The sequence below is a fragment of the Carassius carassius genome, chromosome 46 (assembly GCF_963082965.1).
Source record: "Carassius carassius chromosome 46, fCarCar2.1, whole genome shotgun sequence".
Lineage (NCBI taxonomy): Eukaryota > Metazoa > Chordata > Actinopteri > Cypriniformes > Cyprinidae > Carassius > Carassius carassius.
In genome coordinates, this window is record NC_081800.1 from 15,255,535 (window position 1) to 15,275,357 (window position 19,823).

The 19,823-nt window shown below is 37.9% G+C and overlaps 1 protein-coding gene across 1 annotated transcript in view; it reads left to right on the top strand.

The window, feature by feature from the left end:
* LOC132129020 (agrin-like) overlaps positions 1 to 19,823 on the top strand; it is a 268,355-nt gene that overhangs the window by 186,260 nt on the left and 62,272 nt on the right. The window contains exons 7-9 of the mRNA XM_059540418.1: positions 42 to 263; positions 3,066 to 3,272; positions 15,047 to 15,268. Coding sequence (XP_059396401.1) covers positions 42 to 263; positions 3,066 to 3,272; positions 15,047 to 15,268 — 651 coding nt within the window. The remainder of the gene's footprint in view (positions 1 to 41; positions 264 to 3,065; positions 3,273 to 15,046; positions 15,269 to 19,823) is intronic.

Genomic DNA, 19,823 nt, shown 5'->3' on the forward strand with positions numbered 1-19,823 from the left:
CCATCTCGGTCTGACACAATTTTTTTTACTCTTGTCCTCAGATCCTTGCAGTGATAAACTGAACATCATGAGGGAAGCCTGTCGGGTGAACCCAAAGACCTACGAGCTAACCTTCCCCACAGCCGATTCCTGCCCGCCCGAGAGTACTCCCATCTGCGCCAGTGATGGCCACACTTACGATAGCGAGTGTCAGATGAAGTGGACGGCCCTGCAGAACAACCTGGAGCTCAAAAAGGTTTCTTCAGGCAGCTGCAAGGAGAAAGGTGAGTTCCTCCTAGAGTCGAGTTGTCACAGACTCAATGGAGCTCATGCTCGTGTCTGATAAAGGAGCCCTACAGCCGCATTTGATTTATTTTGTCATGGCTGCGGTGAGAAGGCTCTGGACAAATTAAGTCAGGTTAGCAGTACTGTCATGCCTACATGATACCAATCTCCACAAATCCAATTTGCCTGTCGGGCTCTGGCAGGTGTATTGTGGCAAGACTGTATCTTCACGGGTGATGAAAAGATCGTCCCTGCTTCGCTCTGAAGCCCTGTGGCAAAGCGCAGAGAGAGTGTGTGTTCGGCTGTGATAGTGCGCGAATGGTGGCTTAGTGTGTATGTGTGTGTGCCTGTGTCTGAACTGTGTTTGTGCCGTGAGCTATAGTGGTGTTATTTGTTGGCCACTGTTGTTCCAATACAGAGCAACTGTTTCTGTTCTAGTGTAACTCAAGAAACAATAGCATTTGTCTTACTTTGTACATGTGTGTGGGATCTGCTCAGGCAATATGTGAATCAAATTGTATTCACTCACATCGTCAGTGTTAATGTAATACTTGTTATTTGCTATTATTGCCATAATTATTATAAAAAATAATAATAATAATAATTTCATAAATAATAAATTCTGTCATTTTTTACTCGCTCTCATGTTGTTCCGAACCCGTAAGACCCCCATCTTCATAACACAAAATGAGATATTTTTTTATGAAATCCAAGAGCTTTCTGACCCTGCATTGGCCTTGAACTTGGTAGTTGCTGTCTATGTAGGAATGTAGGCATAACATTTCTGTCACACAATTGAAGCATTCATCCAGTTACAACACACTGGATGGCTGGCCATTCATAGCACACCTCGCTTTCAGACCGATGAGCTTTGTAAAATATTACACGTTTCAGAAAGGCAGGGAAAAGAGAAGAAACAATAATGTACCGTATGTGGAAAATAATGTGCTTTTTTGGACTTTAAACCGCGTAAACCTATTTCATTACACAAAATAATGTTCTTTTTAGCAACACCATATGACCCCTTTAAACAGTTAGTAAAATGCTTTGCTAGCAGACTTACTGTAGCTGCAAACTAAATGCTAACTCAAAACAAAGAAAGGGAAGTATTTAGTCTCCCTGTTGAAAACAAACAAACAAAAACAGCATATACTGGTTATGTAAGTTTCGAAGCATAGTAGCTGGTTTAAGCTGGTCCTGAGCTGGTTATAAGTTGTTACTGAGCAACTGCTCCAGTTTAGGAGCTTGAGACCAGCTCATGACCAACTAAGGACCAGCATAAACCAGTTCAATCTAGCTGCCATGCTTCAAAACATACCTAACCAGTATAATATGCTGTTTTTGTTTGTTTGTTTGTTTGTTTGTTTGTTTTCGATAGGGCTGGTATTTATAACTTTGCTAATATTTTGTTAGCTAGCTAAACGTTTAGCCTACTATCTTAACACATTGCTAACTGGCCATGAAAGATATTGTGATAATGTGCTACATTTTTGACCAGACCTTGCAAACAGCTTCCAAATGGTATATGATTATGTACATTTTAAAACTGTAAACTCTCTTCTAGGTTACCCAATTTGCATAATAATTCCAGACGGACTATGTTATTGTTAATCAAAAGTGCCTTTTATAGTGCAGGTTAGCATTATGATACGCTAGTACACTAAGCTATTAGTTTGCTAACTAAAGGCTTCTATTGTCAACTGCTTCCATTCAGAAATCTTGGCACCTTATATTTATTAGCTTTGTTAATATTTGGTTAATTAGTTAACTTACCCTACTTGCGTAACACAGTTAGCATTTTTTTTTGATTGATTAGAACAAAATGTCGTTAGAATTTGCTGATCTGACATTGCAAAATATCTGACAGAGGGATATGATTCTTTAGGGATATGTTTCACAACACCAGATTCTCCTCCACACCCTTACGAAAATTTAGCATGGTTTTATTATAGTAAAAGCGTAGTAACCAGTTAGTTAGTAACCACGCTAGTTTGGCGTATTGATTACCATCTGTATAAGCACAGATTTATTTCAAATACCAATGTTAAATTAAGGTTAGTGTAGCAAAACCATGGTTAATTTGTGATTACCATAGTTTAACTATAGTACGCATGTTTTTTTTTTGTTTGTTTTTTTTTTTTTTTTTAGCTTTTTAGCTTTTTGGTTTTAATTGTAATACATTACATAAACATTTTCGTAAGGACAATCTCTCATTGGTCTGTTCTTGTGTGGAACTCCCAGTTTTCGCAATCCAGTCGATTCCCAGTGGATGAAATAATGTCTTGTCCTAGATTTTTTCTTATTAAATATTCTTTTTTTACTCACAAATTCGTCACACTGTGGAAGTAATAAGGTTGTGAAAGCCATTTCATGTGGAGTAAATCCAGAAGTTCACGAAATTCCACTTCCATTCCTATAGCTTCCTAGCTTCCTTTCATCAGCATCGTTAAAGATAGGTTGAATAATGTTATCAAACATAAATCAAACTCAGATTGTACAATAACTGTAGGTCTCTTAATTTTCTCAAACGGATGAAAGGCTGCTTTAATTACAGACCACCTTTGCCAGTCTGTGACAGCCTAACACAACTCTATAAAAAAATCAATCTGAATGGAATTAGATAATTGATTAAATAATCAGGCATGGTAATTAATTCAAAACCCCTGACTGAGTCAATATCCGATGTCTGATTGCGCGAGAGAGAAAGAGAGATGCCTCCAGTCAGTGTTGATTTGCACCAGGACGCTTACTGCCTTTCTTCACATTGTTGACGCATGTACATGTGTGTCTCCGGTCTCCAGGGGGCTGTCCGAATGGTTGTCTGTTCAACGCCATATGTTTGCTGGAAAACGGAGAGTTTCAGTGTTCCTGCGACCCCATACAATGTGACGGCACATACAAGCCCCTGTGCGGAATGGATGGAAAGACATACCCCAACGACTGCGAAAGGAAACTAGAAGAGTGCCGGGCCGAAACAGACATTCCCATCAAGCAACCAGGGCCCTGTGGTGAGTGTGGGGAATTGTGGGATAGTTCCGTACAGATAAGCATTGTATGTCTGCTTGTGTTTGGTTGTGTCCTGCGGGATACTATTGTGGAAGGTGCTCATTCTCGTTCATTTCCACGCCGTTTTCATTTTACCATCAGCTCTGATGACACATGAAACACTGACTTCATGTTTCATTCATGTCCTTACCCCTCTAGTGCCAATCAACCACGTTCAAATCCTTCCATGTTCAAATGTCTCGTCATTTCCCCCTTTGTCCTTTTGTGTCCTTTTTTGGCTGTCTTTAAACTGTTTTTTCTGTTGCAGTGTGTCTCTCTGTCTGTCTTTGTCAATCTGACGTCTGCTCAGGGTCTCCGCTGGACACACCACTTGTTGCGAGCGGGGAAGAGTTCAACCTCTGACCTTTCTTATTGGAATTCTGACCTATGGGTCTCCTTCAGGGGGCCCTCAATGGGCTGGTTTGATATATTTTGTTCTACCTGTACCTCTTTGTCTCTGTTTCTTTTGTTTGTTTGTGTGATGGAGGATGGTTGAAGTGGCCCTCCCTGCAGCTCCAGTCCTCATGGCACTATTTGGAGGGGAAGTGAGGTCATGGAGCTCTTCTTTTTTTTTTTGAGTGCTGTTTGTCTGGATGAATCATTTCCCAATCATTCTGAACCTGTTGTTGCCCCGCTACCTGTTTGCATGGATGCATGCATACAGCCCCCTTGAAATGCTTAAGGACAGAAAAAGAATCTATGCAAGTACGCAGATGCCCTTTGGCATTCTCCCTTGAGTCCAAGTGCATACTTCCCTTCTATACAGTATAAAAAAAGCATATTCAGTGTCTTCTCCTACATATTCAGTGTCTTCTCCTACTTACCAGGAAGTGATTATTTTGTTTTATTTTACACATTGGATGGAAATGGTGCTTACTAGCAATTTCTTTTATGCAATATTACAATTTTAAACATAAGATAAATTTGTAACTTTTGATGGAAACCCAGCGAGTTAGCCAGACATTGCCAACATAGCTAACAGAGTATGTGAGTGTAGTGGAGTGGCAAAAATTGCCCCTCCGCGCTCCAAGCATTCAATATTCACTCCGCTCTGGGTTCACCATTTCCCGCTCCTTGCTCCACTGCTTGCTCCACTGATCAGAAACAGCTAGATTATTTCACAATGCTATAAAAATCTGTTCTGTTCTGAAGTTATATTAAATGAAAAATAAGTGCATAATACTAAAAGAATAGTTTTAACTTGATTTATTGGAACACTACAGTTAGCCCAAGTCCATATTAAATGACTGCTTAACTGACTTAGTTTACTTGTCTGTGCAACGTCTCTCTCTACTATGGTGTAGCTGAGGGAATTTACTTCTGAAACAGAAAGAAAATGCTGTAACTTTTCCATTTTTCTTCATTCCTGTATATATGCGCACGATCTGTATGTTATGAGCAAGCTTGTGTGCTCTGTCAGTGTGCAGCAATGTAGCAGCACATTAGTTTCGAGCGGAGATTAACAAACTACAATTTACAACATGCTTTAACCTCCCACACTTGTCCATCACCATTTTAACCTTCGTGATCCACATATCTGTCAAGGTAACTAATTGTTTAATGTGTTAGTTGGCTTAATTTGTGCTTGTGACAGAGCGGTAGCGGAACGTTCTTGGAGCGAGTGAAAACCTCGACGCTCCGACTTTCAAAAAAAATCCACTCCTAGCTCCAGGCAAAATAGCACTGCTCAACTCCTCGCTCCAATTTTTCACAGTGCACGCCTTTCATACTGTATATACCAAATGAAAAGTAAAAATAAACAATCAAGAAATTCCTCAATGCACACTATGCAAGTACAGTAATCCAGAGGTTGCTTGTTTTGTGCGCTACTCTCCACTTTACACAAAAATACAACAAACACCTCAATTATTGCAGCAGTTATTTAAAGAAAAGGCTTGAAAGGGGAATAAAACAGGATCTGGACAGTGTGATAATTATGGGACGTGCATCTAGGGCTGTTTTGGCAGGGTTCAGATTTTCAGCGCATGTTAACAGTACAGAAATATCCCTCTCATTTATTCTGAATGCCATGTGTGTCCTACTACTTGGCAGCACATATGTGGCAACTGTAGCGCTGGATGCATCTTTTATTTTTTCCCTCCCTCTCTCTTCTTTTTTCTCTTCTCACTATCAGCCTCTATGACTTATTAGGATTGTTTTCCAGTCTTCAATGAAAAAGATGCATGAATTACCATGTAAAGAGGAGTAGTGCTTGTGTCTTTGACTTTATTTCATTATTTCTGACAAATAAATGTTTTGGTCCTTTTAGGCTTTCACTGGTGGCAAGTTACAGTATGTTTTTAATACATTTACTTACATTTGCATAATCCACAAACAGAACATTAATTAAACATGAAAAGCTCTGTTGCGGACCTGAGCTAGGCTGACTGCCTTTCATGCCGAGGAAGATACAGAGTATTGATGAGTGAAACTCTTGTGCTTTGGACACCTGCTCCCAGTTGTGTAATGTGTAAATGCAGAAAAAAGTTGCTTTGCTTGGTTGCCTTGTTTTGCTTTTGTCACTTTCTTTGTCTTTTCTTTCTCTTTTTCTGTTATATCCATCTAGACCAGGTTTTGCTTGTTAGCGTGTTCCCATTAGATGTTCAGGATAGTCACATGAAATGAATGCTAACAGCTACAGTAGCTTCTGTAGAATGCCTTCATACTGACAAGGGCCCAAGTGAGGTCTATGTTTTACTTAAGTGTGTTTCAGTCCTTTAGAAGACACTCAAGCATGACAAATCTCACCTTTCCCACAGTGGAAAACCTCTAAATGGACCTCTTGTCACATGCTAATCAATAGCAGCGATGCTATGTGTGTACATGAGTCATTTCAAACGCTGAGCATATCAGTACTTTTCCCAGTGTCTGACATAGTTTCATTTGCTTCCTGTGTTCTTTGGAGGCACGCAGAGCTGGGTCACTGTGTCAGCAGCGCTCTTCGAGAGACAAGATTCGCTCAAAAATCAAAGATACGTGTAGTACTGAGAAAGGTCAACAAGAGACTGCAGCTCCTAAGAAAAACAGAAAACATTGTGAAACTCTAAAGATTGAGAACAAAGGACTGAAGATACATAAGACTACACTGTGGTTCCTCATCTGAAAGTCTACCTGCATTTTGTTGATGGAGCATTAAAATAAGGTTGTGTATAGAGAGTTCAGGTCTTTTTAATGTCAGCGTAGGTTTTTGGTCTGTTGTTTGGATATGTGAGGCAGCAGATGGGTCTAAGAACACCTGTGTCAAAGTCAGTTTAGGAGTGACAAAAGGAAAAAGATACTAGATACGGTTGGGCGATTGTAATGAATATTCATATTTAGTTCACAGGGTTTTTGCTGCCGATGTAAAATTGAGCAGCGTTGTGATGAATGTGCTTTTTATTTTGTCATTAAGTTCATGAAGAGCATGTCATTAGACAACTGGAGGTCTCCATATGAAATAAAGTAAAATAAATTGTTATATTGGTACATATAATGAGAGTACTTAAATATAATTTTTTTTTACTTTCACTTTAACCATAATTACATAAAAAAACTACTTGTTGCATTAAACATTTTTTACAGCTGTGTTTTTAGCCAAATCTAGTTGTTCTGATTTAAAAATACAAAAAACAGAAAAAAATAATTATATATATATATATATTTATATATAATTTTTTTTTTTTTTTTTTTTTTTTTTTTTTTTTAAAGCCACCATTGGCCCATAAATTGTGCTGTATATTAAAATTTTCTTATGAGGGCAGTCACAGGAAGTTGCAGAAGCATGGTGTAGTTATGGTATCATATGGTAATACCATAACATCCTTATTTATATCCATATTTAAATACAATCTATTCAGTATATGGTATTGTAATGATCATGGTATTATACAGTTGAATATGATAGTACTATGGTATTATCAGATGATAATATATACTGTTTTTGTTGTCCTATTTTGTCTAAATTAAGTCTTAAGCTTGTCTTTACAATTTCCACAACACTTGTATTATGTCTACTGGGAATGTGTTTTCCAGGTTTCAGTGGTTGAACAAACGTTATCTAGGTAAACGACAGCACTATATATTTAAATGGCTATTTCTGTTCTTCACAGCCTCATTTTCTTTTACTTCAAATAAAATACAGTGTCTGCTCTGGCTGAAGACTATGAGACCTTGAATGATGATCTTTGTGCATTATCATGGCTCTACTCCATCCAATGTAATTTCAGAACTCTGTAACTCGGTGGGTGTGCCAGCCGTAATGGACTCCTAATGATAAGGAAAGAAAGCAGCCCGTTTCTCTAAGCAGAGCAAGATGGATCCTGCAAATGAAGCTGACCTAAATACACAGCTGTCATTTTAGTCCGGAGGATGTTTCATAGCATGTGTGAAGTGAACAGACTCTCAGAATATACCAGCTTTCTGTCATTCCCTGTCTCTCTCTGTTCCCATGGCAGTAACTCATAAAGACTAACAATGGGATCAGACTTACTGACAGTGTCATTGAGCAAGAGCTATGTGAAAAGAGGTGCCTGGGAATCAACGCCCCAGGTGACAATGCACTCTGATTAATATTTATCATTAGCATATTTATTTGATTAGCATCTCTTGCTGAAAACGGCATAAACTTTAGAAAAAACATTAAGCACCCATTGAACTTTGGAGGTCCTAGTGAGATGTGCATAATAAATCCAATTAGACGAGTAGATTGAAGAGCCAGGGAAACGTGATTATAATTAGAATGAACCTTTGCACCTCGCGGTGTGAGGTGGAAGGGTTGTATCTGGGTCGCTGTTGTAAGTTGGAAAGCGTCGGTTTCTGTTATGTGTGTTTGTTAGTAGGCTCTTTGTAGAGTATGCTTCCGTAGTGCAGGTCTGCCTTTCCCCTCATTTTCTCTCATTCCCTCATCCTCCTCTGCTTCCCTTTCTTCTCTGTTCAGAGTGCTATGTGCAGTGCTTGTCTTATCGTCTGCCTGTGTGACGACCTTCTGCTGAAGGGATCTGTGGATCCGTTTCACTCTGTGCTAAATTTTCAGGCTTCTATGTCATTCAGAGCTGAATTATGAATGATTTCAAAATTCCAGTTCAGTTCCTGAATTTGAACTGAGGTAGCAAACTGGGTGCAGATTTGTAATTTGAATCAAAAAAAAAAAAATAAAAAAATTTTTTTTATATATATATATATATATATATATATTATGCATAAACTTTATCATACACAAAGTGTGATAATTTATATTGTATATTATATTATATTTATATATATATATATATATATATATATATATATAATGCATAAACTTTATCATACACAAAGTGTGACAATTTTATTATTGTTATTATTATTATTATTATTAGATATAAATGTGTGTGTGTGTGTGTGTGTGTGTGTGTGTGTGTGTGTGTGTGTGAATATATATATATATAAAGATTATATAAATATATAATATATTCATTTTTTCGTTAATAAACAGAATGTATTAAATGTTAGATTATTATGATTTTTGACGTAAATATTATTTTCTATATATATATATATTTCTTTTAAAGAACCATGGTGAAGGAACACTTAATTAATTATAATTTATAATATTTATAAATCTTATAAATATTATGTATACATAATTTATCATAAATATAATTAGTTTTATAATAAATATATTTTTTATGTTAAACATAAAGCTATTAAATTTAAATTTATGCATTTAGCAGATGCTTTTATCCAGAGCGACTTACAGTGCACAAAGGCTATCAATTTTTTACCTATCATGCGTTCCCGGGGAATCGAACCCCCAACCTTGCGCTTGATACCAATTGAGCTACTGGAACACTATTAAGTTCAAATTAATGATTATGTGATTTGTTTGTTAAATTACTTTGAATTGCAATTAAGTACATTTCTCTCCCTTTCATTCCAATTTAAATTTCAAATCCTATGTGATGCAGCCAGTTCAATTCAAATTCCCAATCATAAATTGAAAGCCTATTCCTAAATTCAGAATTTTGCCAACCCTCGCTATTTTTAATGTGTCCAACATTAGATAGCGAGCTAATATTTTGTGTGGTTTATTTTGTCCTCCCTTCTCTCTCTCCCTCTCTCGGTCTCTTGTTCTCTCTCTCCTCTCCAATCCTCTTGCTTGTCCAGTTTCACGGTGTCTCACCTCATCCGTTTCCTCCATTGCAGTGTGGAGAGGGCAATGGAATTAGTTCCTTGGTTAAATTCTTAATGCGTGGGGAGAAAGTTTCTATGCCCTTGAAGCCATTGTTAGGTGATAAGTACTCCTTCAGAAACCAAACACCGCCTCTGGGGGGATTACTGCTTGTGTCATGCTAATATTTTCTTCTCTCCCTTTTCCTTGCACCTTCTCCTACACGCTTATAAATGTTTCCCCTCAAGCTGAAGTGGAAGGTAGGGAACGAAAGAGAGAAAGACAGAACTGAGAGGGACGTGGCGGGGGAAGTCGCTGTTTCTGATATGCAGACACACAAAAAGTGAGACACGAACAGCATGCCGACACTCGCAAACTCCTCTCATATTGGCAAGATGCCAGTGAGCAGAGAGATGGAGGAGATGCTTTTGCGACTGTTTGTATCACGATTCACGCACGCCCTGTAATCCTGATACGAGGCCTAGAGATCTCCATATGCATGAGCGTGCAAAAAGCAGATCGTAGGAATAATTCTCTGCGTTCACACTGTGCGCCAAGTTTGCACCAGAGCTGAGCTGAAGAAGCTTACCGGACCCCCTGAAGTGTGTGTTGGCTGACTGTTTGCGTTCTGACAGCCCTTTAAACCAAGTTAAATAAATCTTCATTGGCGTAAGAGATCTGCTCTTTAAATAGCACATAACAGTGGTGAAATGTGAGTGAGAGTATCCCTTGGGTGGGCGACATGTCAGGATAAAGCATGTAGTGAAGCCAACACAATAGGAGAATCTTGTACTATGTGCTAATAGTCCTTAACATCATGTTTCAGTGGCAGTAGTAATTAAGCGCTACTAGAACGAATGCATATTGTAATATAAAATTGCAGTGTGGATGTGGAGCAGGAGGCGGAGCCAAATCGTGCATATTATATAACACCACAGGGGTTGGAGGTGTGGGAGATTCTCAGGCCTGATCGTGGCAATTACCCAGCTGTTTCTTCACACCTTCTCATTATTAGACCCGCTTTTTCACACACTCTCACGCTCTCATGCAGGCTCCTAATTAACGTACACCACCACTTTCCAACGTCGCTTACTTTTTACTTATGCAGCTTTCCTTCCTTTTACATACGTTAACCTCTGAAAAAACTTCAAATGTGCTCATTTTTACATGCATTGTGTCCCAGTGGCAGTCCCGTCGAGACATATGGCTGTCATCCAGCTACAGCTGGAGTCCTTGAAAACTGGCACTGCAGCACAGGCCTCGGGGATGGCATCCTACTATTTCAAAGAGGCTCTGAAAAGGGCTCATTTTTTCTGAGAGAATATGCAAGCCATCTCAATAACCAAAGCCAGGCTGCTTTTTTTATGAAGTATGTAATCGTGCCTGCATGTAACATTATTTCAAGGAGAACTTTCCCTTCCTTGACTTATTATATCTGGAAGGTTTTTTTTCTCATCCCCTAGAGACGAAAACTGAAAATGAGAAACTGAACAAGTGAACGTTTCTTTTCATATCTACTTTTTGCATTATTTGTTTTAAGGAGAGCGATTCTGTCATCTTTGTAAGAAAACAAAGGGTGGCTTGGGACAAAGCATTATCGAAGGCTGCGGTTTGGGTTTTAGGAGCCTGCGCCTTGGGAAATGGGTCATTGAAGCATTTTGAAGGTCATGAGGGCTTTACTGATGAGCCTGATCTCGTCGTCCTCCAGCCGGGTGCTTAGAGGGCACAGATGGAGAGGCGCTGAGAGAGAAGTTCTGGAGGAAAAGCCTGTTTTCAAGGCCTGTGAAATTAGGCAACAATCCACTGTTTACAAAGTTACGGTCAAGTTCAAGACATATTTTAAGCTCTCGTTCTCAGCAGAGAAATCAATACCTGGAAACATTCTCTTAGAGGAGCTTCTACTGTAGGACACTTTTAGATTGGCACAGGAACACAGCGGTCGTGAAGGTAACCTGCTTATACTCCCCACTGCAGTTTTTATTTTCATTGGTTTAGACGAGCAGTTGCATGTGTGGTTTTAAAAGAGATGTGTGTGTGGGGCACCGCTTGTTTTTTTGTCATGAAATACATGCTTTGGAGTACTAATCATGGTCTTCTTATGCACTCTGTGCTTCATGTGTGTTTGTTATGCGCTTCACCCTAGCTGCCGTCTTCAGATGTGAGGTGGGATTATAAGTGAGCACCAGGAAGAGGTTAGAGAAGGGTTACGTTCAAATCTTTCCCCCAGCCTCTTGCAGTTCACTCAAGCCTTGAGACTGTTTGATGGTCTCACTCTTGCTAAGTAGTATTTAAAGCACAGGCTAAGTCTCTAGCTCTGTTTGCTATTGCTAAACCTAATGAGCTGCCTTCTGTTTACATAATCAGTTTCTAAGAGAACATTTTAACTTCCATGCTGCTTTGCTAACACTGATTCTCTAAGCGTGAAAATGCTTAGCACTTAAAAATTTGCAGCCAAATTATTGATTTTTATTTTTTTATTTTAGTTATACTGAACTATTTTTATTTATATATTTTTTAGTACTGACTGAAAATTAAGTTTATTATTATCAACGTCATTAGGCATTTATTTTATGTTCCTACATATGAAACCAAAAAACCATGGTAACCACAAACTAACCATGGTTTTGCTACACTAACCAATAGTTTAACTATGATATTTGTAGTAAAACTGCAGTTTTACAAATTGTAGTCAATATACCCCCCCCCCCCCCCCCCCCCCAAAAAAAAAATCAACAAGAAAGCATGGCTACTACACTTTTACTATAATAAAACCATAGTTAATTTTCATAAGGGAATCTTAGCAAACCTGGCACAGGTTTTTTTTTTTTTTTTTTTTTTTTTTGCATTTTAAATCACAATTTATTCGAAAAATAACAATTTAGACTTTTTTTTTCCCCCTAAATCATGTTGCTCTAAGGCCGGTGACACACTGGCTGCGTGGCGTGAGCGTGTCGTTTCTGCTGCGTGTCAGCTGCGTGGCGACTGCTTCGCGTTTTCTGTGCCTTTACACACCAGAATCGTGCCTGACGCAGCGCTGGCGCGCTGCTGCTGCTGTAGGTGACATAGAGGGAGGCCCCCGAAAGACCAGGCTCTTGTCATCACGACAACAATATCTATACTTCATGTTGAGCATAAATATAAAGCCTACTGATAAAGGACACCGACAACAGTATTGACGGCAAAATGGACTATGTTTGACAGGTACTATATTTGAAAATCGTTAATTATTAATTTATTTTTTAAATTACATTTATATCTGAATATGTCAACCTATAGACTTTCAAAAATAAAAGTGTCATGAATTAATATGTATTTGTGTTCAAAATGACATATAAACATATTTTCCTATTCTATTTTGCCTGGAAACGCTTCAAACACGCTTGTGTGTTGTGTGAAAAATAGGCGTCGGTTCTATTTCTAGCATGCATGCGTTTTCCGTGCGTCTCACGCAGGCAGTCTGCAAGCTCTAACCTGTTAACATGGGAGGCGAATTAAAAACGGACACGCCACGCAGCTGAGATGCTTGCGCCACGCATCCAGTGTGTCGCCGGCCTAACTAGTGTGCTTGGAAATGCTGCCTATTTAAGCAGCATAGTGTTTTAGAGCAAGTCTCTTCTCACTTCAAGAAGCTTGAAATGGCATAAAAATAAATCTCATTATTTTGTCCTTTATTTGTTTGTATCATGTTGGAAAAGAAAGTAAATTTTTACAGAGAGCAACGTATTTGATTTATCTGAAGGTGGTACGATAGCTGCTTGTTTCCAGTATTAAATGTATCTGAGTGTCTGTAATATTACTTGGAAACGATAGCATCTAATCTTAGAATAAATTACTGCTGTGACAGCACTGTGTGCATCACGGGTAGGGGGCACACACACACACACACACACATTCCAAAAACAAACGTTGAAGATGGAGGGGTTCTCATTTATATGTACATTCATGTCAAAAGACACACTAACAAACAAACAGTCAAGAACATGTAGTCTTGTATACTGTACACACACACACTCACATATGCCGACCAGCAAGCACCTGCAAACATTTGCCATCACAATGTCATTTTACCTATCACACAATACTGAGCGTGCTTGAAGGGCTGCCCTTTATTTTGACATGTCTTTAATCTTAGTGTGAAAGTGCAAACACATCACGTTTACTCCTCTAGCATTTCTCAGCCCTCGGCTCAAGCATACAAATGTGCAGCATGTTGTGCATTGGTTTATAAAACCACCTCATCTAAAAAATATATGTATATCAACATTTACTCATCCTCATGTCATGCCAAATCCATATGACTCTCTGTAGAACACAAAAAAGATTTTAGGCACTATGTTCACAGTTATTTTCTTTACAATATAATCTAACAAACTTCATTGTGTGATAAAGAGCACCATGAACATTTTGTTCAACATCTCTTTTTGTTTTATATAGCAGAAAGAACATTAAACAGGTTTGGAATGAAATGAGGGTCATTGCTTTTACAGAATCTCCCCTAGAGATTCCTCCATCCGTCTCCATCCTTTTTGTGCATTAATTTTTTACCTGTTTTAATAAAACTTCCTCCTGATTGAGCAAAATGAGACCATTGAGGACCGTGAGCTAGGCTGGTTCACCACTGACCTACTTCTCTCTCATTCTCTACTTTCTCTTTCCCTCTGTTTTGGCATCAAAACTTCCCTCTGTTTTGTGCTCAATCCCAATGTCCCTCGGCCCTCTGTCTACTAACTGCAGCAGTTAATGAACTTACTCTCTTTCATGTTCATATTTCATATCTGTGCTGTAGCCCAGTGCACTAAATTATTAAATAGAGCTCTCTTTTTGCTGGGATGATGCTTTGTGTTATACTTGTCTGTCTGTTTTTTTTTTTTTTGCCTTCTGTCTGTAGTTGAGGGATGCTTGGTTAGTTATGCATGAAATGAGATGTGAGTAGTACTCAGAGTGCATATCTGTTTAGCAAGCAGTTTGTATAACATTTTCTCAGACCACAAGATATTGTGGTGTGAGAAAAAATTTTGCGTTTTGTGTCCAAAACTTTAAAGAGAATCAAGTATTTCTACAAAATCATTGGTCACATACCCACTGCAGTGGCTATGGGTGTGAAAACCACATTTAAATGCATTTAATTAATCCATTAAATTATTGTACCATATGTGAACGGAAAACAGGAGTCACTCCAGATCCTGAAATGTTTGATATAGAGTTCATAGCAACGGTTTGGTGTGTCACAGGTGTAAAGGAGAAATGATATTTCACATGCACACTGCAGTGGTTATGGGTACGAAAACCACATTTAAATGAGTTATTAAATCTGTTAAATTATTTTACTGTCTGTGAATGGAAAACTGGAGTCACTCCAGATCCTGAAATGTTTATATAGAGATAAGCATAGCAGCATTTTGGTGTCTCAAAGGTGTAAACGTGGAACATGGATGGTGACAATTTAAATGTAGTATCCGGCTGTCACTCTTGTAATAGTGAAGCGAAACCTGATTAAGCACTGGGAAGGGGAGTGACATCTGGTTTTAGCTACCTTTATTTTTCCCCTCTTCCTTGTCTTTCCCATCTTCATCTAAGTAGAATGATAACTTGTTTCTCTGCTTTTTGGGGCAGATCTTAACCTGGAGAGCCCCTGCCTGAAGAAGACCTGCGAGTTTGGAGCCGTGTGTGTGGTTAAGAACAGCGAGCCTGTGTGCGAGTGCTCAGATGCATGTCCACATGACCAAGACCCTGTTTGTGGCAGCGACGGGCACACTTACAGCAGCTCATGTCAAATGAAGGCCATGGGATGTGCCCTTCAGAAACAGATACAGATGCAGCACAAAGGACCATGTGGTGAGTCCACACACACACACACACACACACACTCACACATTGATGCCACTCACTCCCTCACTGCTTTTCATCCTTGTCCACCCCTGCACTTAAGCACTCCACCGATATTTCGAGAGAGGACTGTAATTTTCCTCCTCCACAACCTTTTTTTGAAACGATGCACTTAAGTTAGAATTAAAGAGGGCAGCATCCTTCACAATAATTGTTTGCATGAGTCATGGGTTTTTTGTCTGGCTTTTGTAAGCATGCTCCAGATAAGTCTGCAGAGGCCTGCTCACCCTCCAAACAAACGCATGTGTACTGTATGTGTGTTCTCCACAAAAGGCTTGTAAATAATTTTTGACGGCTGTCTTTGTGCATGGGAGAGGAATATTAAGGAGACTTTTTTTTTACTAAACTTGGAGCCCTTTGTAAAGCCTGTCCCTTTCACTTTTAAGTTCAGAGAGAATGAGGTGGAGCTATTGTGTCGACAAAAGTGTCATGCGTTTGCAGTTTATACAGTACATGTGTGTGCGTTGGCAATGCCTCCAGTGAAGAGTTTGAAATGGATGCTGGCGGTCATTTGGTAGCAGTAGACTTAATCTCAGATCGCTAGAAGCCACAGCTGCTCTTTATTTATCATGCTATATATGTTGGCAGATAGTAAATGACATATGAGAGTGATATCTCTCTCCTCACAGGCTTCTGGAACATCAGATTAACTACCCACAGAGATTTAACCCACGGAAACAGGTTTAGCTGGGACCAAAAAAGTCTGGTTTTCGTGCATACACGGTGAAATCTTAAAACTGTTAATGTTGATTCAGGACTAGAAATAGAGGATTTTAGAAATGCATGCGCTTGCCAGAATTTTTTTGGAATGACAACCTTGATGTTCTATGTGTAGAAGGTAATAATAGGCTTGGAAATAAAAGGTAATTCATTATTTTGTAATCCGAAAAAAAATAATAATTGAAAGTAATAAACTTGAAAAATATAAAGTATAAATAAAAATATAAATTAAGCATTACAATTTAGATATTTTTTTAATATTATTTCTAATTATATATAATCAATCATAGTATACCCCATATATAATCCATATATAATTAGAAAGTAAATTATATATGTAAATATTTAATTTATTTTTATTTAATTTTTCAAGCTTTATTAAATGTAATATTTTATTATTTTTATTTTTTTGTAGTAAGTATTTAATTATTTATTTAGTTATTTATAAAAACACAAGCAACTGAAAACAAATCCAGCAAAAAAAAAAGTTTTAAAGCTGGTCCAATTTTCTCTAATTGCTTACTCAACTGAAAATTGAGATTGACTGAAATTGTGAGACTGGTTTAGACCCCATAGATCATGTTGGACAAGCAATTTAGAGATGATAGACCATCGTTGACCAGATAACAAACTTAACCACCTTGAACAGGATTGGCTTGGTTATTCCAGCTGGAAATAATCATTGTAGTTTTTAAAATCCACCCATTAAAGCATCACAGCAATGTTGATGGGTCCGGCCCCCTGGAGCAGGTGTCAATGGAAAGAGACAATAATGAGAGCGGCTGCAAACAGCTAACCATACGGAAGGAAACGTTGTTCATTTAGTGCAGTGTACACAGCCACACTCTCCACCACAAGTGAATTCTATTATTATCACCGTTAATTATTCAGGCCCATTCAGACCACAGCCTCTTCCTCACTAAGACCCCAGCTGTGTTTGTGTGCATTTGTTCAGCTTGTATCTGAGTCGCTGTCGGTAGTAATACCCACATGAGTGGGTGCATGATGTACTTGTGGCCAAAATTAATTTAATTTTCCTCACTCCATGTAGAGGGGAGACTCATAAATGGCCTTATCTTTATGTTTCAGGTACAGTCTGATAGAGATATGACTGACGTTGTTTATTATTCAGATTTTTTCCTTCACATTTGAGTGCCGGCTGACCTTGAAGTGCAGCTGTAGGAAAGCTTGCTGTTGTAATGGAGTATTTGATATCTGCCCCTCTGAGAACCAATATGTATATGTGTATATGCAAGGAAATGAAAGAACAGCCAACGAGTCAGCAGCAAATAAGCACTTTTTACTGGTGATTGAAATGTTACTGGCCACAGTTGGGGAATATAGGTTACCTGCAAGACACTGAGCTGGAAGCAGAATAACAATCATAAGGCTGTTGAAGGAATGTGAGGGCAGTAAATAAAAACTAGGAGGAGATGGAGCAGACTAATAAAGTTGGTGCACTTGCCCCAGCACCAATCACCAGGGAATTTTTACCACTATTCACAGAAAGTGCTGTTCTGTACCTGACATTAACAATGTTCCTTCGGTTCTCTGGAAAAAAGAGAGCAGTTTACTGATCAACTTTAGAGGAATAGTTCGGCCAAAAATAAAAGTTGTCATCAACAAATCTGTATGACTGTTTTTTTTTTGAAAATCCACTTTTTCATTATAATGAAAGTGAATTCTTTTATCATTATTCACTGATAAAAATTCTGAAAACATCCATTCTAGCTTTCCTACACTGAAGAAAATTTTGATCTAAAACAATTTTTACTCAATGAATTCACACAATTAATGACAAAAGGCAAGTAACATTGGGCCCTATCATACACCCAGCGGAATGCGACACAAGGCACAGCGAAAGTGTGTTTGCTAGTTTCAGTCCGGAGACAGGTTCTGTCTTTGCGCTTGCCAAATTCCACCGTGTAAATAGCAAATCCCCCATGGCACGAGCACAACTGGCTCTTAAAGGGAATGGAAGATGAGATTCTGATTGGTTTATTGCACGTTACGCCCCAAAAAACATTAAGAGAATAGGGACAACTCGTTTAGACCATGCGCGCGCCAACCATTTTTCCGTCGTTAAAATACCAAAAGTGGATTTGGACACGCCCTGAGTGCACCTGCGCCGTGCGCTTTACACTTTGCGTTTAGATCGTTAAAATGAATATAAAGTTGGAATTTTGAAGTAGAAAGACTATTATATATAGTGATGACAAAAAAATAATACAAAATGTACAATGAATTGATCCAAACTGAATGATTCGTTTGCATGAGCTGATTCAGTTGTCAGTGACACTGTAGGAAAAATAAGTTTCAGTCTTTTTCCTACACAAAGCTATACCGAGACTTTTATATGTGAAACATAAATGGTACAAACCTTTTTTATACCTTTATTATGCTTTTATTGTACTTTTGTGTCCTTTTTGAAGCATGAAAGCTCTACTTTCCATTCATTGTAACTGCATTCAAAAGAGTGAAACATTATTCAAAATGTTCTTAGTGTTTCGTATATGAAAGAAAGTCATACAAGTTTTGAATGACATGAGGGTGAGTAAATGATTGAACAATTTTTATTTCTGGGCCTGAATGGACAGAAATTCTTGTTTCCCATGATGCTAAGCTCTGCCCAAAAGGCCTCTGTCTGTACTCATATCTCGGGTCCAGCTATGGATGGCTGTTTTTAAGTAAAAGACTGCCGTATCTACTGTATTGCACTCCCCTCTGCCAAGACTGTGAAAGCATGGAAACATGTTGCAACTGATAAAGAAATGCCTTTATCACACGTGCTGATAGAGGAAAATACCAGCAGCCATGAGAATGTAATTAATCGGCCTGCATTGACTGTCATGACAAGGTTCTCTTGGCCGGCTGCTGGGCAGCATGCTGCAACTGCTTTTAATAAGATGGCCGATTGTGGTCTCTGAGGTTGACTGAGCAGAGATCCTGAGTGAAGGTGAGGTCACTTTATTAATTAATGTGCAATAAACAGGTTGGTAGAAGAGAGAGACGAGAGATTTATGCATGAGGACCTATCTCCATTAACACTAAATCAGGTGCTGTTTTTACCCCAGCACTAATTGAATGTGATAGCAGTTGCTCTAATGCGATCCCCCAGGTGTAATTGTCATCGGCCATGCTCCCTCCCTCCCAGTTGGAACCACATTTTGTTTTACTGATTAACTGGGCTCTCGGTAATCATAGTAAGATATTTGAGAACTAGGGATGTCAATTTAATATGTTAACTGTGATTAACTAAAACACACACACACAAACACACTAAATCCTATAATCACACTCTCTGAACCATATATAAATTGTGTAATATGTAAATGAATAATATTAAAAAAAAATTATGTCTTCAATTATATCTTCAGTTTAATAATTGAATTGCAATTGCCATATCATGAATAATAATTAAAAAAATACATATATAATTTATATAATTCTTTCATATTAATAATGATTTCAAATTCTTACATTTGTATGTAATTTATTGATATGTAAAATATATTAAATTTAATCATATATAAATGTAATATCCAATATATTTTATATGCATTTAATATAAATAAATAAAAATATAATGTAATATAATTTAATATTTAATAAAATTTACATGAATAAATACATATATAACGAGATGTATTAATATATACTTATTTTCATAATCTATATATAAATATATATATATATATATATATATATATATATATATATATATATAGAATGTTACATTTTTGTTATTAGATTACAGTAATTAATCGCCACATCATGTAATTAA